This window comes from Dryobates pubescens, chromosome Z (assembly GCF_014839835.1).
Source record: "Dryobates pubescens isolate bDryPub1 chromosome Z, bDryPub1.pri, whole genome shotgun sequence".
Lineage (NCBI taxonomy): Eukaryota > Metazoa > Chordata > Aves > Piciformes > Picidae > Dryobates > Dryobates pubescens.
Window position 1 is genome coordinate 116,391,436 of NC_071657.1, and position 24,170 is coordinate 116,415,605.

The 24,170-nt window shown below is 45.7% G+C and overlaps 1 protein-coding gene across 1 annotated transcript in view; it reads right to left on the reverse strand.

The window, feature by feature from the left end:
- The window catches only part of LOC104300073 (store-operated calcium entry regulator STIMATE), a 37,100-nt gene extending 14,276 nt beyond the window's left edge, over positions 1–22,824 (reverse strand). Inside the window, exons 1-4 of the mRNA XM_054178463.1 lie at positions 22,737–22,824; positions 9,800–9,848; positions 8,790–8,885; positions 6,007–6,128 (exon numbers count right to left, since the gene is read on the reverse strand). Of these exons, the coding sequence (XP_054034438.1) occupies positions 6,007–6,128; positions 8,790–8,885; positions 9,800–9,848; positions 22,737–22,824 (355 nt within the window). The remainder of the gene's footprint in view (positions 1–6,006; positions 6,129–8,789; positions 8,886–9,799; positions 9,849–22,736) is intronic.
- Between the last annotated feature and the right edge of the window lie 1,346 nt (positions 22,825–24,170).

Genomic DNA, 24,170 nt, shown 5'->3' on the forward strand with positions numbered 1-24,170 from the left:
AGGGAGCCTTTAGTGTGGTGCCTGGACATGTCCATAAGACAGAACAGTCATGTCTTCTCCTTCCATGGTTAGGAAGCAAGTCTGGAAAACTTGAGCAGATTCCAGCTCATTTAGGTGCTGGTTTCCCATATGAAGATGGTCAGAGGCATCTTTAGATGCAACTTAATGTCTTTTAAAGGATTGAGTGCCATGCAGAGATGCTCTGCTCCATGGATGGGAAAGGATTCTTCTTGCATGAGGTGTTTCCATCACATAAATGTAGGTGAAATCCTACATGACTGTTTTTGCCACATGAGAACGTCAGCCAGCAAAAACCAATTTGCTGTGTGGAGGTTTAAAACCACCCCCAAACCTAAACAGCAAAAACCCCAAGATGTCCTCCTCTTTGCCATGCTCAGAACTTCCTTTACCTTGTAAAAGTGGGAAATCCAAAGCAGCCTTCCAGCTTCCACACTGTATCTCTTAGGAGATTATACGTATCATGCTCCTTTGAATACTTCCAGTTCTTGTCCTCAGTCCTAGTTGGAAAGTAACACAGGACATCTCTGCTCTACACTAACTCTACCACCAACCTCTCCTATTTGCACAATATGAACCCCCTTTCCTCAAACCTTCTTACAGCCCTCTTCCATTCTGATAAAACAAACATCCTCCTTCACCCTTAAAGGAAGTGCACACTGCATTTAGATCATTCTCCAACAGCAGCACTTCTGCTGCTTCCCACCATCAGCAAAACCTCCTCGGTGCAGACTTAGGAGGAGTAGTGCCTGCAGCAACCTCACACAAACACACGTCTCACATATTCCACTGGTGCGTGGGAGCCCAACTGCTCACACAGCAAAAGTAGCACTGCTATGGAGGTATTTGAGTTGTTACCACACAACAGGATTAGTTTTAATCCAGGCTGTCTAATGTACCAAGCTGTCAGCGTACTCCCCATGTTACTGCCAGACAGCTCTATTTACAGTCTTTTGGGGACTGAGTATACAGGTAGGAAAAAGCTTAACCACAGTCAAGGCAGAGGGTTCAGGGGAGTTGAGTAAAAGTAATTGAAAGCATTGAAGGATGTATTTGGAGACATGGTGGGTATAGAAAAAAACACCTAAACAACTAAAAAATCCACAACAATAAAAAAAACACCCAAACTCTTAAGCGGTACTAAAACAGTACCTTCAAAATCAAGGTATCTAATTATCAGTCCCAAGTACAAAGAATAGAATAAACCAGGTTGGAAGAGACCTTCAAGATCATTGTGTCCAACCTATCATCCTATCATCCAACACCACCTAATCAACTAAACCATGCAACCAAGCACCCCATCAAGTCTCCTCCTGAACACCTCCAATGATGGTGACTCCCCCACCTCCCCGGGCAGCCCATTCCAATGGGCAATCACTCTCTCTGTGTAGAGCTTCTTCCTAACATGCAGCCCAAACCTCCCCCGGTGCAGCCTGAGACTGTGTCCTCTTGTTCTAGTGCTGGTTGCCTGGGAGAAGAGACCAACCTCTGCCTGTCTACAGCCTCCCTTAAGGTAGTTGTAGAGAGCAATAAGGTCACCCCTGAGTCTCCTCCTCTCCAGGCTAAGCAACCCCAGCTCCCTCAGCCTCTCCTCATAGGGCTTGTGTTCCAAACCCCTCACCAACTTCATTGAAAAAAACATGTAGATGTGGCACTTCAAGGCATGGTTTAATGGCCAAGGCGGTGTCAGGTTGAGGGTTGGACTTAACCTTAGCGGTCTTTTCCAACCAAAACAGTTCAGTGAAACAGCAGTATAGCTTCTGAATTCTGAAGAGAGGAGCTCACTTGGAGGGCAAGAATAAGTTTTCAGAGATTGTGACTTGATGCCAAATGGGTTCAGGGAACATCCCAGACTCTCTCTGGCATGATCTGGTTTTGAACAAAGAATGAGTGTACAGCTAGAATTGGTGCCCCATTTCCAGTATCACACCACTGCTCTTGAGCCTTTGACTCCTGGAGCTACCAGCCAGACTCAGGAGGTTCAAAGGTTTGCAGCCTTGCTCAGAGCAAGCATCCTGATCACACAACCATTACAGGATGATCCTCAGTTCACTCCTTGCTTTCCCCTTCCTTGATTTAGGGGTAGAAAGGCCAAGTGTGCTAAGGACAGAACAGCCCCTCTGGTAAGAGCTATTTTCAGCAGTATTTCCTCAAGTGCTAGCAGCCAGCTCCCTTGGCTGCTTCAGGATGTGGGAATATTTGTTATGGAAATTTTGTACATCATCACAACAGAGCCAAAAGCAGCCTACACAGGTCCTCAGTTAAACTCAGCAGCTGGCACGCAGCATATTCTTCTAACTAAATTTAACTGGCAGAGTTCAATAGACCACTAAAGAGACATTAAAGGCCTCCAAGAAACATGCCTTTCCATTTCCAGCCAGAGAATGCACACAAAGCATCAATCTCGGATTAGGCAAGGACTGCAACCACAGTCACACACAAGTCAGGATCTGGATGGGCATCCAGAGAGGCATTCTCAAGCAAGAGTACACTCTCCCCCTACCCCTTCACTTCACACTCCTCTTCAGCATTTTACTTGCACATTGCAGCAGCCATCTCTTAATGAAAACTCACAGTGCTTGCTCACCTAATAGCAGCACTCCAGTATTTCTGAGCTTTAAAGTTATTGGACACAACAGCAACATCAGGACACTGCAGCCATTCAGAAGCTTCCCTCTAGGGAGCTGCCCATTGCCATGGAATGGGGGAGGGAGAAGAGGGTTGGAACACTCTGGAGGTAAGGCAGACAAAGCTGAATCAGGCTTTATCTGTGTGCTCTGACTCAAGTGAGCATCTCCCCCTCTCAGTCTGTATAGCCCCAGCAGCACCTCTAAGGCCTTGGGTATTCACCTCCTGAGTCCTTTGAAGCTTAAACTCGGCTTTGTTCTCCTCTTTGCGGAAGTCCCCTTCAGGGAAAGCACCTAAATATCTGGCCTGCTGCTACCCTGCTAGAGCAATCGTGCACAGAGTATTTGTGCAGTTTATTAGGTTTGAACATGTGTAATGCAAAGCTTATTTGAACCAAGATGGAGAACAAACCTCTCCAATCTTTCCTCTTTGGAACCAAGCAATTTCAGGAGAGATAGCAGCCTATTAAAATCCATTTTCCTATGCTTAGAGGCAGTCCAAAGAGCAATCAAGACCTGATGGGCAAAGATGGAGGAATACACACATACAGAAGGCTTTGACTCTCCACTAGCTAAAAACCCCAGGTCATTCCTGGCTGCAGTGATCTTTGGCTAGAGCTCAGGCACAAGAGAGGCTGATGTCAGAATGACTGTCTCCTTGTTGGAAAAACACAAGTAATTGAGATTTTCTAAACAGTTCTGCATAGCTGGATGCTTAAAATAACACTGTAGATTCAGGTGTTTCCCCTTCCCTTTTTCTTTGCTTCTCCATTAATGCAGCTATTGCAGTCACACAAGGAGAAACACCCAAGGCTGTGGAGGCAGACTAACAACAGCAGAGCTGAAGGGACTCCTGGAGCCCAAACCAAAGGGCAGCTGCAGTGGTTTGCATCAGTTAGAAGAATACCACCAAGAAACTGGAGGGTCAGAAAGCAAACAGCTGCAACATCTTTTTTAAACTTAGAGACCATGCAGGTAGATGGGTACTGGCTGTACTGGACCAAGACAAAATTGTCCTTTCCTAGGGGCTGGAACAATGGCACTCACCACTGTCTGCAACATGGATTTGGTGCTTCCCTAGCAGTCTGCCTTTCCTCCCCTGCAGGGCCGCAGGATGCTTCTGCTCCTCAGGAGAATTGAGGAAAGCAACATGAAGTCTGGTACAGCAATTATTGCAAAAATTGAATCATATTTCTGGAGCTTGCATCAAACTGTACAAATTTTACTAGCATCTTCCAAAACATTTTGAAAGTTACTTAACATCTGAGATGAGGACAGCAGTGTTTTCCTTCTGTAACCCTACAGCAGGGCTGCACTGGACATGCCACTTGGCTCTTACCTAACTTTTCCATTGTGGTCACTCTGGCCAGAGACCTGCACCAAGACCTGCTTTTTATCAGTGAAAGCAAGAATTTCCTCAGAAGAGGAAATCTTTCTATAATCTAAGGCAGTCTTCCTGAGGGAGCTAGCCACAGCTCAACAGAAATTCATTACCACTCTGCCAGGTTAAAGCAAGCTGTCAATACACTTTATGACTTCCTCGCTTCTGCTCAACTGCAGACGTGGCATGTGAAGCTAGAGCCATGCCCTGGGATGCCCCTGGAATGGTTGTGGTTAAGCTTCAAGTCCTCGCTGCTCAAAATGGGAAAAATGCTAGTCCCTGAACCAAGAATATCTGGATTCCTCTGCTGTCTCATCAGAATGACTATCACTCTATGGCTCCATGGCTCTTTGAGAAAGAGCCTTTTTTGGGGGGGGGGGGGGGGGGGGCGGGGAGGGAGGGAAAAAACAAACAAAAAAGAGGTAGGTAGTTCCTACCAGATGCATTCTATAGGATGGCAAACCTCCTGTGGATACTGCTGCAGCCTTTAAAGCCACTCTCATGTTTGCTGAGAGCCAGCATTGCTATATCCCATCACTTCAATCCATCTGTTATCATCTCATTCTCAGTCTGTAGCTACTTCTGCTTCACAAACCCTACCATTCCCTTCATCCTGTACCATGATACATTTACACAAGCTGAACGTGAGCTTGAATCAGAGCTCACAGGTCCATGGGGTCATCACACCAATCCTAGTTTGATCCTAGTTTCACCAGGTCAGTTATCAAATCAGTTACTAAAAATACAAAAGAATGAAATTACCTTTGGAACAGGGTTAATGATTAAGGTTCTAAAAGCTGGAGATATGATGGATATGTTCTAAACGAAGACTGAATTTGTCTTTATATTGGATATATGTAAAATAGGCAGAAGGTTAACGGTTGCCTTCCTTGCAGACAGAACAGCACTGCTGGCTTTGTGCTCTTTATGAAGAGAGGTGCTGCCCTCTAGTGGAGCTGACTGAGAACGGCATCCCTGAAATGTTTCCACCTCAAAACAGGAACCAAAGAAGAGAGGGGCAGACTCGGGCATATTTAAAATTGTTTAACAATAACTGGCAAAATAACCCCAACTAAACAAAGCCACAAGTCGTCTGAGAATTTGAGGCCACATTTTGTCCTCCTGGTGCCTACTCCAGCTCCAGACATACGCAAGAATTTCATGTTTTGAATAGAGAGGTTAGGAAAAACAACCTAAAAGAATCATAGAACGTTTTGGATTGGAATGGAGCTTTAAAGATCATCTAGTTCAACCACGCAGTACTGAGCAGGGATGTCCTCAACTACATCAGGCTGTTTGGAGCCCTGTTCAACCTCACCTTGAATGTTTCCAGGGATGGAGCATCTAGCACCTCAGGGGAACTTGTGCCAGTGTTTCAGCACCTTCATTGTATAAAATTCCCTACTTAAGTACAGTCTAAATCTCCTGTTTCATTTCAACCCCATTATTTATTTTCCTGTCACAACACATCCTGCTAAAAAAGTCTGTCTCCATTTTTCTTATAGGTCTTCTTTAAATACTGAAATGCCACAATACGGTCTCCCCAGAGCCTTCTCTTCTCCAGGATGAGCAACACTAACTCTCCCAGCTTTTCTTCACAGAAGAGGTGTTCAAGCCCTCTGACAATTTTTCTGGCACCCTAGGTGGCACTTAGTCCAACAGGTTCATGTCTTTCAACACCACCACACCCAAACACCTTAAGGTGTTCATATGCATCTCCTGAGGTATAACCTCTGCCCAAGGAAGCATTCAACCTTCCAGCACCAGCCTGCTATGCTCAGGTGTGCTTGGCAAGGCAGCAGAGTCACCTGTAAGCTAATCACATCCCAGCATTTAACATGCCCATCACTACTGCACTCTGAGCAACTTGGAGAAGGGATAAGACAAGGAGATTTCTCCCACGTTTTATGCTCAAACTATGGTTTCTACCATTCACAGCTGCCAAACCATCCACTGTTGTGCAGAGCAGTTGACACCTACCATATTCTCCAAAGACCAGGAGTGTGTACTTCTTGTGCTGTACAATCCAGGAGACAACTTTCAAGCAAAGCCAGATCAGCAGCATCCCCAGTGTGGTATCAAGGATGAAATTAAGAAGGTAGCTAAGAGTAGAGGAAAATGCACATTTCAGTTGTCTCGTTCAAAATATTGCATTTCAACATAAGTACCCATAAAAAAAACCCTAAAGATAAAAACAATAATTCCCACTTAATAGTCCAAGTTCACCTTCTTTCTCTTTTATTGGACTTTTCTCTTCTTCTCTTCTTTCTCTTTTTATTGGATTTTCTCTTTTATTGGATTTTTCCAATTTCTTAGTTTAAAAGCCTATTCTGCAGATAATTGAATGGGCTCCATCGAGTCTCTGGCATTGCTCACTCACTCATCCAGTGTTAAATAACTCCTGGGTGAGCCTTGCTTAAGAGCTACCCTAAAAAAATAAATAAGAGGCTTTCCATTTACAGCATGCCAGGGGGAGGAGACCTGCAGGGACCTTCTGGGAATTTCAGAATCCAACCTGTAATCCAGGGCTTAGTATTTTAAGGAACTCCAGAATTTAAAAAGAAAATAATAATAATACAAACAAAACCCACCAAAACCAAACAAAACCACCCCATAAACTCACTCAGACAAATATTTTCTGGCCAGTTTTCCAGTACTGGAATATTTTCTGGCAGATCAGGTCAGATATCTACATCACAAAAAGAAAGTGACAAGCACATTTCCTCCTCCAGAATATGATACTGCCTCTGAATAAAGACACTGGAAATAACAATCTGCTTTTGATATCCACTTTGAAAACATGACATTAAGTTTTTCTACATCCAAAGGCTCAGACTAGCTTATTACAATTTCCAGCTGCTGAAATGATTGCACTCTGATACAAACACCAGGCACTGGTAATTTATAGTGGGCAGTTCAGTGTGTGAGCCTAGAAGACCAGGGACAGGTCTGTAGAGTTTTAAGCTGCCTAATTCAGGATGACAAGTCACTTAAGTAAAAAACCAACCAACCAAACAACACACCAAACCAAAACCCAAAGGGCACAGCATAAGCACAAAACAGAATCATAGAACTGTTGAGGGGGGAACAGACTTCAACATCAATTCCAACCACTCGCCTGGGGCTCACAATCCCACCACTATTTCTAAACTACTATCACTAAACCACACCCCTAAGCACCACATCCAAATGTCTTTTAAATACCTCCAGAGATGGTGTCTCCACCACCTCCCTGGGCAGCCTGTTCCAATGCCTGATAGTCCTTTCTGTGAAGAAATTTTTCCTAATATTCAAGTTGTGCCAAGGGAGGCTCAAGTTGAGGTTGTTTCCTCTGGTCCTGTCACTTGTTGCAAGCCAGGAGAGACCTACACCTTGCTCCAGCCTCCTTTGAGGTAGTTGTAGAGGGTGATGAGATCTCCACTCAGCCTCCTCTTCCAAAGACTAAGCAACCCCAGTTTCCTCAGACATTCCTCACAGGACTTGTGTTCAAAGCCCTTCATGCCCCAGCACCTCATTGTCCTTCTTGGAATGAGGTGCCCAAAACTCACTGTATTTGAGGTGTAGCCTCACCAGTACTGAGTAGAAGGGGAAAAGCACATCCCTAGACCTGCTGGCCACACTATTCCTGATAAAAGCCAGGGTGCCATTGACCTTCTTGCTGTCTTGAGCACATTGCTACCTCATATTCAGCCAGCCAACAATCAACACCCCCAGGTCCTTCTCCTGTCTGAAACAGTGTCCATTTAAAAACAAACAAGCAAACAAACAATGATACATTGCTTTAGAGGTTGTATTTAGCCCCCACCACAGTTGCATCTGTTTAGAGGAACACATCAAGGTGCAGTACTTTAATATATAAAAAGGAGATGAGCCAGGAGGTTTCCAGCAGCAGTCTGAAGCCTGGAGAAGGTTCTCAAAGCAGGATAAAAGGTGCACAGCACCTCATTCTCTACAACTACCTGAAAGGAGATTGTAGCAAGGTAGGGGTCAGTCTCCTCTTCTAAGTAAGAAGTGATAGAACAAGAGGAAATGGCCTCAAGTTGCACCACTGGAGGTTTAGATGGGACATTAGGGAAAATTACTTCACAGAAAGGGTTGTCAAGCTCTGAGCAGGTTGCCCAAGGAAATGAAGAAATCACCACCCCTAGAGGGACTATGTATAAAGGTGGTGCTGAAGTGCATGGTTTAGAGGTGGACTTGGCAATGCCAGGATAACAGTTGGTCTTTTCCAACTTACAGAATTGTAATGCAGCTGAAGTAAAGGTAGCACTTGTACATTTTCTAAGTCCAAATTCTGGCTTAGAAAGCCTTCAAAGAGGACTATGGGAATACCTGTGATATGTGCAACTGAATGTCAATAAAAGAAAAAAGAAAAAAAATCCTTGCTTTGAACAAAAAGCCTTCACCTATACACTTAGAAAAGCATTCTCAATACTGTTGGGAGACCAGCCAAACTGCAAAATCTGGTGCACCAAGAAATGCAAGTGCATGGGGCACAACCACATTATTTGCTGCACCTTTTTGTCAGTGTATTTCTAGGTGCTTTTAATCAGCAGCAAAGCATGGCTGCACTACTCCACCTCCAAGGCACTGCAAAAAAAACCCACAGAAGACAACCTAGCCCCTGAAAATCAGCTCAGTATGTTTTATCCCCATGTAGTACTTCAAATGGAAAATGTCATGCATGGTGGAAACTGATCCAACAGGCTTGCTTCTTCCTTTCAGAGCTGTAAGAAACAAATGGAAGCATACTTTGTACTCACAGAAAGCAAGGGTCCCCTTCTGTGTGACTTGACAGTAAAACATTTTCAAAGTGGATGAAGACAGCACCTACAGCTTGCTTGGAGGTATCATAAAACCTGGAGGAAAAAAGGCAAAAACATCTGTACCCTGGAGCACCAGCAGCAGAGCAGTCACCCAAGCAAAAGCCTTGCACAGGTCTGCTTTTCTCCAAGATGCATTCCTGATGCCAAAGAAGTTGTATGTTGTCAAAAGGAAGCAGTTCAGTCAACTCTAAATACTACTTCAGCACATAGTGGCTCAGCCTCACAGATCTACAGCTGAGTTCTAACCTGCAGCAAAGGGCAGTTCACTCCCCAGTGCCCAGCCTCAGTTTTTCCAAGCATCAGCAGGTGCCAGGAAGACGTTCACCTGCTTACAATTTTTGCACACATTCACACGCAATCAAGTTCCCGAGTTATTTTAGAGGAAGGACCAAACTGAGGAGACTGGCAGTGTTTTCATCACTAATGGTGGCTGGCAGCTCCATGTTGCCAATCCAGCCTGACCATACACTGAACTGAAAATGCCAACCACTTGGCAGCATGTAGATCCTACAAAACAGAAATGCTTTGTAGAGGTGTCCAAAGCTGACAGCAATACCTGGCCACCTTCCATTAACACACAGGCAAACATGTTGCCTGGTCTATACATGAGCTGGGTCAGAGGACACCAAAGTGACCAATCCAATTTAAAACCGAAACTTGACCTTGGGAGACAGCCCGTGTGTAGGTTGGAAGGGACCATCATAACCTCTTGATTCAGTCACCTATAGCAAACCCAAGCTTTTCAGGAGGAGCTTGGCAAGGAATGTCACTTCTAAGGAACACCAGCTACTTTATGAAGGTTTCTTTGGGAAGAAACAGCAGAGCATTTGACTTAATGACTAAATACCATGCAGGATTTTCAGAAAGCTCATAAAATTCTTAGCATAAGAGAAAATAACTTCATATATACATGACCTTTTCAAGCTCCAAGTTAAGAAAAATCTCACCATATCTTCCAAGGGCGCCTCTGTTCCTTTGGTTCACAAAATCGTTTCACTGCAAAGAAAATCAGAGAGGTTACATTAATCAGCAGAACTGATCACATAGATGTGCACACTCTGTGACAATCTTCAATGCAAAGAGAGCAAAGAAAAAATCCCACCTGCAGCAAGTAGAGACATCTTTGACTAGAGCAGGTTGCTAAAAGCCCTGTCCAACCTGACCTTGAATGCTTCCAGAGACAGGACTTCTACCACCTCTCTGGGCAACCTGTGCTATTGTTTCATCACCCTCCTGGTAATAAATCTTTCCTCTGAGTTTAAAACCATCACCCCTTATCCTGTCACAACAGGCCCTGCTAAAAAGATTGTCCCTGTCTTTCCTCCAGGCCTCCTTTAAGTACTGGAAAGCTGCAATAAGGTCTCCCTAGAGACTTCTCCTCTCCAGGCTGAACACCACCAACTCTTCAGCCTTTCCTCATAGGAGAGCTGTTCCATTCCTCTGATCATTTTTGTAGGTTCCTCTTGACCTGCTCTCTTAGGTCCATGTCTTTTTTGTACTGACTGCAAAGGTGGACACAGGACTCCAGATGAGGTCCCAATGAACAGAGGGGCAAAATCACCTCATTTGACCTCCTGGCCATGCTGCTTTTGAAACATCCCAGGATACATCAGTTAATCTACTCTGTCATCACTGACTCTTCACACCTGGGAGCTCTGCAGTCTATTCTGCTCTTCTAAAAAGCAACCAAAAGCCAGAAGAGACACACACCATCCCTACTTACTACAAATGTTTCTTCATCTTCCCCAGCTACATATAAACAGCCACTGTCTTCAAATCTACAACCACAGGGACTGTTTCCATTGCTGACAGTTAGTTCTTGACACATGAAGGCGCTTTTGAGGGCAACTCAGGGATATGAATGCAGGAACCTAGAGTGCCACAGGTGAAAGCAGAGATACATGCTTCTGTCTGCTCTCTAGTGGGCAAAGCAGGTGCACTTTTACTGCTTGTGGGAAGCACAGGGCACAAGCAACACCTCTGGTCCATTTTAGATCATTAACGTTGATGGTAAGGCAAACATGATTTTAAACATGACCTGGTACACAGCTCTCTTTCCAGATTTGCAATCCACCTGCTGGTTAGTCTTTCAGTTAATGAAAGTGCAGAGAAGCTATGAGCTTCTGTGTGAGTAAAAATTGCCCTTTTAGAGCCAGAAACTGATCTAATACAGGTACACCGTGGTAGCTGATCCCATGGGCATCCCATAAAATGCTCACAGGGATTCTGAATGAGTCAGGTTGAAATAAGGCTTTTTCCTCCCCAATCAGGCTTGGTGGGGAAACACAGTTTTGACAGAACAACTCATACAGGCTCCACATACCAAAAGCAAAACCACCTTCAAAAGCTGTGACTAGCAGGCTAAGTAAAGTCTGGGAAGAAGCAGCAAAACTTCAGCTGGATACAAATAAAGGGCTCTTGGTTGTTCTGCATCTAGATGGCAATTAACTGGTGAGTCCAGAGGTACTTGAGCACTCAGTCTGCCAGCTGGACCATACCGTCTGCCTCAATGGCTTCTTGGTCCATCCTGGAAGGTTGCAGAACTTCTTTGCCAGGAGCTTCAACATTTCAGAAGTCCAACTTTCTACTTTTGGTGGCAAGGTGACAGGGTAATAGAGGACAATCCCCCTAACCCCAGCCCTTCAAAAGGCTATTTAGATTTCACTCACCCACAAGCAAGAGACCTATGGAGAAACTAAGATGTTTTGAGCAGCCAGCTCTAAAGCAAACCCAGCAAGGTTGCTCAGCTCATGGGGCAAAAAGCATGATGCTGCAGAGAAGCTGTTGGAGGGGGTCTGCAGGCCAGCCAGCTGACCATTAGCCCAACCGTGACAGCACCAGGGATGATTTTCATTATTTTCTTAATGAGAAGCGACATGTTATGTATCCACAGCCACTCAGGCTAGAAATACAGTAATTCAGTGTGATAAGATGACAAGTAAGAGGTAAGAAGTTAATGGTGTGGTGCCTTGTTCAACACAGCTTGTCATGCCTCATTAGATTTAAGAGAGTTATCTGAGACTGTGTAATTATCAGAGACAGTAAAACTGTTGTATTAAAGATAAAAGCTAGTATTATAGAGAAATAATTAACTGCTTAATAGGGCATTTACTGTGCAGAGCTGCAGCAGGATGTCTCCAAATTAAACCAGAAATCCAGCCAAGCTTACTGGAGCTTAAACAGGAGCAGAGTCCTTTGGTAGCTGTGACCCAGAGGTTAGGGGTGATGCCTAATCCACATAAAAGCAGCACCAGGTCTTTGAAAGCTCAAGGAGCTGATGAAGTTCTCTTTGAAGCAGCACTGCTGCTATTGTGCTTTGAGGGCACAGCAGAGCAACAGGCTGAGCAGCAACTGCAAAACAGCCCTCTCCTCTTCCAAGTCCTGCAGAGAGCCAAGCTACGGTGTGCACAGCCACAGACTCAGCTGGCTAAAGTTGGAGAAAGGTTGAAATCTCCTTTATTCTTCTCAAAACCATGTATCCACTCACTGAGGTCAACTCAGTTTTCCACCAGCTCTAGACATGGGTTTGCTACCGTTACTCACATCAGTACACTTGAGATTTCAGAAAAGTTGTACATGCTTATGAATGCATCAAGCAAACAAGAGATGAGTGATGTTTAAGCTCTAGCACATACAACCAATTAAAAATTGAGTTCAGTCTGCACAGAGCTGCACAAGATAGGAGAACTCCCAACCAACTAGATTACAAATGAGACTACTGTGTTCTGGGTCAACACCAGATGACATCAGGAATTTGTCTTCCCTATAATGCTGCCAGCCACAGCACTGATTATTTTTAACTCTGCTTCTCTTCTCAGATTTGTCCATTTGAAAAGTCAGATGGTTTTGGCAAAGAAGTCTCTGCCTCTGGAGTCATTCAAAACTCACCTGGATGCCATCCTGGGCAACCTGCTCTATGTGAACCTTCTCTGGCAGGGGTTTTGGACTAAATGATCTCCAGAGATCCCTTCCAACCCCTAACATTCTGTGAACAATCTGGGTTCTTAAACACTAGAATAGGCTCACCAGGAAGATGGTTGAACACCTGGAGGTGTTTGAAAGACGCAGAGATGTGGTGCTAAGGGACATGGCTTAGCACCAGACATGGCAGAGTTTGATAATGGTTGGACTCAATCTTAAAGGTCTTCTCCAACCAAAACAATTCTATGATCCCAATTCAATGTTACTGCACATCTCTATACCTATGTGATCCTCCCAAACTGACAGATGCCTGCACGCCTGGTTAGGACAGCAACTTGGACCATACCACAGAGCAGGAAGAGACAGCACCCCAGGTTTCTGGAATACATTTGCTCCTCACAGACCCATATGCTGGTCGCTGATCCTCCTGATCTCACTTGGAGACTCTTCACATCATCACTAAGAATAATCCTCAACTCACACTTCTACTGGTGGTATAAAGTTTGGATGCTTGCAGCATGTTTAAGGTAAGTCTTAGCTAGTGTCCAGAGGTCTACTGAGCTGCCCCTTTTACCACAGAGCAGAGCTATTTGTGCTCTGAAGAACTACATTTTGATACCTGAACTACCTGACAGCACAAAACCATCCACTGATGCATTACTGCTGATGCAGAGACACCACAGACTGGTAGAAGATTCTGGGTAAACTAAAGCTGAGCATCTCATGCTCATGGCTGAAGGTCCCTGTAAGAGAGCATGATGCTACAGCAAGCACCACTTGAAAAAAACAACCTGCTAAACCAAGGAAGATGAAAACTGCTCATCCAGATTCTTCCAGCAGGAACCAACTCACTCTGAACCTATTTTAGTCTGATCTTGACTTATTTTATTTAAATTTCAATTACCAGTAGAGTGGGTGAATGTCAGCAGTAAAATGGTTCACACTGTAGAAAAGCATTTCCTCCAGGTAGGTTTCAAAGACAGTCCTGAAGGACAACAAAAGGAAGCCTCATGAAGTCCCAACCTGAAGCACACAGGCTGCTCCACAGCATACATACAGCCCTGCTGCAGCATGGAACTAGGGTGCTGTGTGACCATTCAGATCTGCCACATAATCCAAAGTATCTGGGAAAAGGTTAGGCAGGTGGGAAGATGATCCTAGGAAATTCAGGAGAAAGGACCAGTCTATCCCACTAAACAGGTATAAAGCATCACTGTGGTGACAGCCTGCCTTCTTGAGTTGGTGTCCTCAGAAGTTACCACTCTTCCCCTACTTGGCTGCAGTTACTGCAGATAAAAAGACATGAAGTTAAACAAAAGGGAAGGAAGATGTGTGACAATTTCAGAGGCATACCCTGCCCATGGCTGAGAAAGGGCAAGACAGGAAACAAAGTACTTCCAGGCCCTTCCTCTTCAGCCAAGGACAATAGCCATCAAACACACTTGAAATTCCCTGAGGATATGCAGGCTGCATAGACACTGGACATCTGGGTAAGAACCTGAAATCTGGGAGCTGAGTCTTGAATTATAGACCTGTAAATAGTCAGAAAACTAGAAGAAAAAAGCTCAGTGACAGCTATCCTCACTTCTTCCAGAGTAATATGAAGTGGACATTTATCACAGTGTTAATGCAATAGAAAGGGGACAGCTTTGCCTAGACACATAGTTCCCTGAAGTTACATGAGCCTGTAAAAATCTTAGAATTGTTTAGGTTGAAAAATACCTTTAAGACCATCAAGTCCAACCATTAACCCAGCACTGCCAGGTCACCACTAAGCCATGTCCCTCAGCAGCACATCTACAGATCTTTTGAACACCTCCAGGGATGACAACTCCACCACTTTCCCAGGCAGCCTGTTCCAAAATTCTGCCCTGGACTACTTTTGTTTTTAAACAAACTGTCTGCTTATTGCACTCAGACAGCAGCAGCCACACAATTTCATTATCTTGTTCTTCACCCCACACAAAGTGGAGGACCCCTGCATGCAGCATCCACCCTGCATCCTTGACTCCATGTTGTATCTGCCACAGATGTGTGCATCAGCACAAGTGCCTCCTATTCCTCTTGGATATAAACCTCCCTGATTTAGGCAGAATTAGCTGCAGTAGCAATTTGCTGCTAATTAGCAAACAAAATTCTAAGTTGGGTTTCTAAAAAAATCAAAGGGGGAAACTTAGTTCCTGAGGAGAAGCTTAGGTGTGCTTGGATGAGAGTCAGACCATTTCCTTGACAAATTTTACTGCAATTGACCAAAAGATTCAAAAATTGACATTTGGATGGGAAATGTCAACTCAGACAAAACTTCTAAGACTTGATTTACAGAAGACACAAGCCTGACCCCACCAAGCTCAGTAACAGGCCCCAGAGGATGAACACTGGAAATGAACCTGATATTAGAAGCACTCAAGAGTAAACTTGTAAGAGACAAGCAAGCTAAACTGCCTATGGTAAAGTCCAGCACTAGGGCAACATCCTACTTGCAAAAGGGTCCAGATTTCATTACTGACTTTTGCAGAAGAGGACCCAGAGCTACTGTACCAGGGCAGAAACAGAAGCTTTTTTCCTGCCCAGCATCTGTGTTATTTATAGGCTGTATAGTCTCCAATAACACATTTCAACCTATTTTGAGGGGCACACCCTTTCCCAGGCTTTTTCCAAGCTCCAGACAGGAAAGAAGCCAATATGCAGGTTACAGAGGCCAAAACCCTGGGGTCTGCACTATTCATAGCAGTTACTTCAACAGCTCAATGAGAGAGACAATGGGAGGAAGCCACAGCCACTGTACAGAGAGCAGCCAACATGCTGCATTCATCCAAGAGGGAATGTCTCAAAACTCCATCAGTTCAGGGAGCAGCAGTACTACCAGTGGTTTAAGGAGACAGATTGCGACCACCTTACAACTTCTAGTCTGCACTAGATTTGTTGAGTTATTCCTTCCCAAACATCCTTGTACCAATGCTGCAAGAACATAAGCACCTGTAGCAAAGCTGCCAGATAAAAGGCAACAGAGAAGTTTCTAGTATGAATTAGCTCCTACTGAAGATTGTGAAATCATAGAATGGTTTGGATTGGAAGAGATCTTGAAAGGTCATCTAGTCCACCCCCTCCTGCATTAAGCAGGGACATCTTCAACTACATCAGGTTGATCAGAACCCCATCCAACCTCTCCTTGGATGTTTCTAGAGATGAGACATCTACCAACTCTCTGGGCAGCCTGGGCCAGTGTTTCATCATCCTTACTGTAAAAAAAATTTCTTCCTTAGATCTAGTCCAAATCTCCCCTTTTTTAGTGTAAAACCATCACCCTTTGCCTTATTACACCAGGCTCTACTAAAGTCTGTTCCCATCTCTCTCATAGGCCCCCTTTAAGTATTGGAAGGCCACAATAACATCTCCCCAGAGCCTTCTCCAGTCTTAACAACCCCAACTCTTTCATTCTTTCTTCACAGGAGAGGTGTTCCTTTCCTCTGACCATTTGTCTCTCTCCGCTGGATCACCTCCAACAGGTCCATGCTCTTCTTGCGCTGAGGACTCCAGAGCTGAACACAGTATGCTAGGTGGGATTTCATCAGAACAGGGAGGGGCAGAATCCTCTCCCTCAACCTGCTGGCCACACTTCTTTTGATGTGGCCCAAGATAAAGTTGGCTTTGTGGGCTGCAAGCACACATTGCTGGCTCATATCCAGCTTTTCATTCACCAGTACCCCTAAGTCCTTCTCCTCCAGGCTCCTCTCAATCCCTTCATCCCCCAGCCTGGAACAGTCCACTGTCTGCATTTAGCCTGTATCTGGGGCTAAACTATAGCAGTTGCTTTATCACCTGATGATACCTCCCAAGCAGAGAAGGGGAATAAGAGGAAAGGAGAGAAGACTCGTGGCTTGAAATGAAAATGCATTTATATTGATATTACTTTGGCTGTTTCATTAAAGTATATAATTTATACTCAGTCTAGTGAATCTAGTGATCACAATAAACAGGAAAGCAGTCCTCAGGAGCAGGAGAAGAGAAACAGAATCAGAAAAAAACCCAAGCAAGAACAGAAGCCCAGGGAGGAAGCCCCTCATTCTCAGCAAACTTCTCCTTTTATATTGAGCATGATATTCATGATGCAAGATATACCTCTGAGCCACCTCAGGTCGCCTGCCCTGGCTGACTCAAAATCACTGAAGACTGTGGCTTGCCCATGATTCTGTCCCAGCAAAATCAGGACATCCACCCATCAAGATATCCAGCGATTACTGGGCTACTTTACAGCATCTTTCAGATAAGAGTGTATTCTGGATTAGAGTGCTCTGACTTGCAAAAGGAGCATGCACAGACAGTAAGCACTGAGGAAACTGCTGCTGAAGCAATGACTCTACACAAAGCCCTGCATGGTGCTGCACACTGGAGCTCCCAGGCTGATGCAGGCAGGCCACACAAAAAAAAAAGTTCCGCTTTTTCCTAACCACATGTTGCAGAACCAATTCAGCCAGGTGCTCCACAGCCCTTGCTTTACAGATAATTGCCAGTGTGCTAGCTTGTTTCTCAGCTCACCCAACCCATTTGGCTTTGTCAGGAACCAAGAACCCCAGTCTTCACTTAGCACACAACTTCCACTGATCAGTTTAGCTGTTCAAAGGTGACACCCAAGAAGGGAGCAACATAATCAGCAGTTGATTCAAAAGCTTTGTGGAGAGCTGCGTGAAGCTTAATGAAGCACACCAAGCACTGCACAGACCTTCCAGCCTGCAACGTGCAACACATGTTTTCAAGCTCAGCCGTTTTTCAGATGTAATGAAGCAGAAGAAAAACATTTTGAGAATCCTGCCATGTGCAGCTTTCTGCTTAACCCACAAACCTACGTGTAAACTGACTGCTACAGTCCGCAAAGCCCTGTGCTTCACACCTCCAGAGGCACAGTTAACTTTTATGGGTTTGTTTTCCCCTAGAGGGATGAGCACCTGCAGCGGTGAAGTTCCTGTTTAAATACACATGTGTGTGAAAAACCAAAATCATGAGTCACAGAATGCACTGGACAAATCATCTAGTCCAACTGCAGGGGGACATCCCCAATTAGATCAAGTTTCTTCAGAGGCACATGAAGCCTTACCTTGAATGCCTCTAGGAATAGGGTCTCCACAACCTCCCTGGGCAACCTGTGCCAGTGTTCCATCACCTTCATAGTAAAAAAAATTCTTCATAAGGTCCAATCTAAATCTATCCTCCTCTAGTTTAAAACCATTGCCCCTTGTAAACAGTCCCTCCCCAGCCTTCTTGTAGGCCCCCTTCAAGTACTGGAAGGCCACTATAATGTCACTCAGAGCCTTCTCTTCTCCAGGATGAAGCCCAGCTCTCTTAGATTTCATGCATTTCTGTTAGAGGAAGCAAAGTCAGCTGAGCCTCTTCTGGGCAGATTTATTTTACAAGAGTGGAAGTTTGGACAAATCAAGTGATCTATCACTTATTTCTTCCCTTTCTTGTCATGGACTCACACATCCATTCAGTCTTCTGAGAGGTGCTCAGGGTAAAAGCCAAAACACCACAGAGAAAGCAGTCAGGATAATTTTGAAGCACAGAAACAAGTGCAAAAATTCATACTATGTATAGCACCAACCCTGAACTTTGCACCAGGGCAGGACGGCTTGGTCTGGAACTGACCTTTAAGTCCCATTCTCCCCCTGCACAGAGCAGGGACATCTGCAACTATTCAACCTGACCTTGAATGCTTCCCAGGATAGGGCTTCTTCCACCTCTGGGCAACCTGTGCCAGTGTTTCACTGCCATCAGTTTAAAAAATTTCTTCCTTAGATCTAGCCTGAATCTGCTTTCTTTTAGTTTAAAACCATTAATCCCTGGCCTACTACAAACTCATAGAAGGCTACTTAAGGTTGATTTATCCAATTGAGGAGTACCACAGCTTCCACAATCCTTATCAAAGTTTACATACTTCCATACACTGGAGATGCTGTTCCTTGTTTTTACTAACCAATTGCCCACCACCCTGGAGTAAAATGCACTGGAAAGTCAGCTGCTGAATCCATGGGGACCAGGAAAACACCAGCAGTAGAGAGGTACTTCTATTCTTTACCTGGAATTTTCCATATCAAGGGTCACCTTTTCTTAGGTTAGTTGGGCAAATTCTTTTTCTATGGTCCTGTCTCAGGCAAAGCTACTGGGACAAGAGTATAAAAGCATCACAATGCTCACTAACAGCAAGCCCTGCCTAGAGGGTCAGCACCAGGGTTACTACCACAAACTGCTCACCCTTAGACCAAGCTCAAGGCACGATGCATCCAGTAACGATATGCAAGAGGAGATACAGGGACACTGCTGTCATGTTAGGCTGGATCAAGGCATTTTCCAAGGTCAAGTTGAAAACCAGGTTTCACTGTGTGAAGAGGGCTAGGGAGCTCAATTCAGCTATCCCTGCCCAGCAGTACAGCCTCTAAGAGCTCAGTTGACTTTAATGCCTGCAGCACAAGTGCTACTAACCTCATTTAGGAGCTCAGAAGACTAATAACACAGCTTCAGGAAGAGAGAAAGTTGGAAAATAAATACATTTTCCTAGATGTCCTCCATGCTGTTTGTGGTGGGGTAGAAAACATACACCAGCTCCAAGGAAAGTTTTTTTTCCAATCACAATGGAGAAAAAGATCCTTTTACTTCCAAACCCTGTTTCTCTTTCACTCCAGTTAACCCACAGAAGAGGCTATGACTAAAGCGTCTGCCCAAGATCTCCCCTCATTCCAAAGCGCTTTGCTGGGTGGGAACCTGGACAACTTTTCCTGGTCTACAGCATCTTCCTCAGGGGGGAAAAGAAAATTTCTGAAGTTTTATTCAGCAGCAAGTTCAGGAACCTAATCTCTAAATCATACCCAGCAGCTGAGATACCTGCAACATGCTGTCTTCAGTCAGCTGATTGATGATTAAGGCAGAACATGAACTACATCAGATGGGATTGCACAATTATCAACACTCTACCATGTCACGACTTCCCCAAGGGAAAACTTACACAGAAAACTGGATTGCCACACACACAGCTGCTAGGCTTCACTGCTTCCTCTTTCAGGTGTTTGTGTTTTGGTTCTTGTAACAAATGTCCTTACAGCCAAAGTGCCTTCAAAGCTACCACTGGCAGCTGGGAAGGCTAACAATTCTATTTCATTTAATAACTAAATGGGACAAAGTTGCAAACAGATCCAGCCCTGGACCACGTTGGAACTATGCTTCATTACTACCTTAAAAGACCTTCTTGCTGGGAAAGCAATAGAGTGTTTGCAGGCTCAAAGGAACTCTGACACCAGTAATGCTCATGGTAGTTGACAGACTAACCAAACTGAACAGGTTTCCTGATTCCCTGCTGAGGCTGGGAACCATTTAGTTCTGGGTCCCATTTACATCACATGAGGGACCCACTTCATGCACTCCATAGCAATGAGGTGCAACCATCCCACTCATCCCATTACAGGGAAACAGTATGCCCTCTGCTGCCCAAGACCTTTTGCCCTAAATTGACCTTTATTGGTAGCATTTGCAACAGGCTACAATGGCCTCAAGAAACCTAATGGGTTGTTGCAATAAAACCTGAAACCACAGGTGACAGCTCCATTCTGCCACTATAGTGTCCTCCAGGACTGCATACAAGCTGTTTTCCCAACAACCTAGGCACACACTGGACACAGCATCAGTTCAGACAAGGAAGCAAGACTGAATTCCTCCTCTGTTGAGTTGTCCCACCAGGTTGGTAAAAGCCTTTCCATAACTCCAAGAGACAGAAATTGATGGACACAAACTCTTCTAGTAACACAAATTTATCCTTCTTGCAATGGGCCATAATTGAGACTCACCTAGTGGATGTATCTACTCTGTGAGCACATCCCATGCATACTCAGTCATACAAATATGTAGAACACCCCATCACTGATAGTTCAAGTTCCTCTAGATGCTTTCAAGTGCTCTGAGCAGTAGCTACACAATTTGGAAATCTTATCTATTTATGTTCAGCTGCTCCTACAGCTGAGATGGTACTTTAAAGAAGAAGGAATGCAAAAGGCACCTCTTTGGGTTCCACTCCTTGACCTGTAAGACCAAGAGAGGTGGCTTGCCACATCCCATTAAAGCAGAAATCACAGACATACAAATGACAGAAATACACACCCAGGAATGTCACAGCACTGAAGGATGGAGTATCAAAAATGTGCTGATGCAGACTCCAGTGACAGAAGTGTCCCGAGATCAAGATGAGACAGACATCCATCTGGGACTGCCCAACTTCATGCTGGGCTGGACAGAGTGAAGATGCAAATCAGCATTCCCAGAAACATTTTTCACTCTTCACACACATCACCATCAGCTCAACAGGCTTCTGTGTCTCCCAGTTGCTTGAACCTTTTCGTCCTCAGGAGGCTGCCAATGGAACTGGTCACTTGACTAGCACAGAAGCTGCTTCGAAGCAAGTTATCAGCTAATGTCAAGTTGGTAAGCTCATTACAACCTTCTCAGGTTCTGACTCTGCATACAAACAGTCCAAACAGCAGACCTGAGAAAGCCTCCAGCTGAGCATGAGTGAATGGGGCACAGGTAAGGAACAGCTGGGGTGAGTTAGGGACCACCAGCTCAGCTGCAAGCCAGAGGAGCTGCTGTGCTGGAGATCCCAGAGCTGTAAACACACCTGCTATTGGGGTCCCAGCCAGCAGTTTCCTCCACAGCTTTATACATGAAACTGAAAGCTGATCCTGCATGGTTTCATTTCACCAAGAGATTGCCAATGTTCAAGAACATATTAGCATCTGCACCGTAACAACAATATGCCCAGAGCTGATGATTGGCTAACAGGGGTGACGTAGCCACAGAAGTATTTTAAGATGACTAACTTCAGTCTTAGATTTTATGGGATACTTCGTGGAGGTTTAGGGGACAATTAACAGCCCTATGAATACATCACTAAGAGGAAGAGACTCTCACTGTATTTGGTGAAACACAAGCTGTGAAGTGCTGGGACTGGAAAAAGCCATCTGTTATCACAGGAAAAAAAAAGGGTGCAGCTTTCCCTGGCAGCTTGGTGTTAACCACAGCACTGGAGCCTTTGAAGGGGGTTTCCAGAGGGCAGAGAGGAATAGAGCTGCTGCTCAGAATCTGCTGCTGCTTATCCAGAAAACTTGGAAGTTTTAGTTCATTGTCACCACAGGCTTTAAATGAGGAACGCAGATCGAGTTCTGGCATGTTACCCAACTTGTGTTAAACCACTTAATCCTCAAGAGAAGCAAAGCACACATCGCTCTGAGCAGAAGGCAACTGCAGCACAGAACAGTCCAATGTTCTTTGGATACTGGTGTCCCCAGCTTTTCTCACCAGTCAGCTGTTTCCTCTCACCATCACCCCTTCTCAGAAACTAAACAAACATTATCCCCAGCTGCTCAAGCCCCTAAATGTGATGCCTGAAACAAAGTTAAACAGAACAACATCACAGTGCCACGTTGGGCCCCATCACTCTAACTGGGCAGCGTTGTATCTGAAGCCCACTCCATTTTTGTTAGCTCCCACCCAGTACCGGGTTCCACCAGTAGTTTTCATGATTCCCTAAAATTTTCTAAGGGACTGAGCCACCACTCGTACCAGCGGAGCCAATTTTAACATATTGGAGCTGCAAATTCGCGAGGCTTTGCTACCATCAGGCTAGGGCGAGAAACAAGTTTTAAGAAGCAGCATCTGGCACCTGAACGGCCGGCTGGATAGTGCTGCAGACACAAAGCCCCACACCTCGCTTTGAAGCCTACAGGTAGATAATGCACAACTTGGTGCTGCTTAGAAACCAACCGGTACCCAAACCGCACACCTCCCCCCTCTGCCACCCCCGCCCCCCTCAGCGGCCAGACCTCTCCGATGATGCTAAAGGGGGTCCACAGCCGCCCCCGCGGTGGGGCAGAGGGCTGCCAGGCCGGTACGGAGCATCCCTCCCTCCCCCCTTCCTCCAGTACTCACGCACGAGGGTGCCGCAGAAGCAGAAGGCCACCAGCGCCTGCAGCAAGACCCCGGAAACCCCTAGCAGCGCGCCGCTATCGCACGCCATGGCCGGTGCACAGCAGAACCCTGCGGAATGGAAGGGCCCCGAGCCACGCACAAAGACAGCCCCGGACTGCACCCGCCCCCGGCCGGCCCCTGCCCGCGGCGGCCACACCCCGGGGCGGGAGGGGCGGGGGTGGGAACGGCTGGGGATGGAGTATGAGGTTAGGAATAGGGATGGGGATGGGAATGGGAATGGAGATGAGGATGAGAATGATGATGGAGGTGAGAAAGAGAATAGGGATGGGAATGAGAGTGGTGATGGAGATAGTGGAAATGCAAATGCAGATGGGGATGGGAATGAATATGAAAATTATGGAGATGGGGATGGAGATGGAAATGAGGATGTGGATGGGGATCGGGATGTGGATGAAGATGGGGTTGGGGATGAGGATGGAGATGGAAATGCAAATAAGAATGAGAGTGGGAGGGTAAGTAGGGGGCCCAGCAGGTCTTGGGATGCTAATCTTCAGGAGTCCTGGTCGAGTTTGGAGTGACAGGCTGGGGTGGTTGAATGGAGTTTGGAGTACTGGGTTGAGGGGTCCTGGCAGGAACTGGGATGCTGGGCTGTGTAGGGTGCATGGGGATCCTGATGGAGATCGGGGTGCTGAGTTGAGGAGTCCCAGCAGAGTTGGGGTGCTGGGTTTGGGAGTTCCTAGTGGGGTTTGGGATGCTGGGTTTCAGGGGTTCTTGCAGGTTTTGGTGTGCCAGGATAGGGTGCATGTGTAGCTAGTCTGACAGAGTTTGGGGTACTAGGCTGAAGAGGCTCTCAGCAGGGAGTGCTGGGAGGAGTCCCAGTGGGATTTTGGGTACTAGTCTGGGCAGGATAGGAAGGTTGCTGGGGAACTGGGGTTGCTGGACTGAGGAAGATAGAATGAGTCCCAGCAGGGCTTGTAGGAAATGGAGGGGTAGGGCATGAAATTGACCTAACACAGCTTTAGGGGCAGTGATGTATGGGCACAGGGTTGGGCAACAAGATCAGGGGCGCAGGCACGAAGTGTAGACATGAATTGTCCCAACAAAGCTTTGAGCATGTTGTGCTGAGAGAGGAGGGGGATGGTGCTAGTCACAGATTTGATGGTGCTGGGCTGGTAGCTCTCAGTATGCTCTGGCCTGGAATGCTTGTCCTTGTTAGAGAGGCTAAAGGAGCTGGAGATGAGACAGCTTTGGGGACAGCATATAGCAGCCTGCTCATCCTTATGAGGAGGCCTTCAGGAAGACAGAGCTAGGTGCTTCACAGTGACACATGGCAGGAGGACAGGAATAATGAGAATCAACTGAAACAAAAGAGAATCTGTCTGGATACAAGGCAAACTTTCTTCTCCAGGACATCAATGACACAGGCTGCCCAGC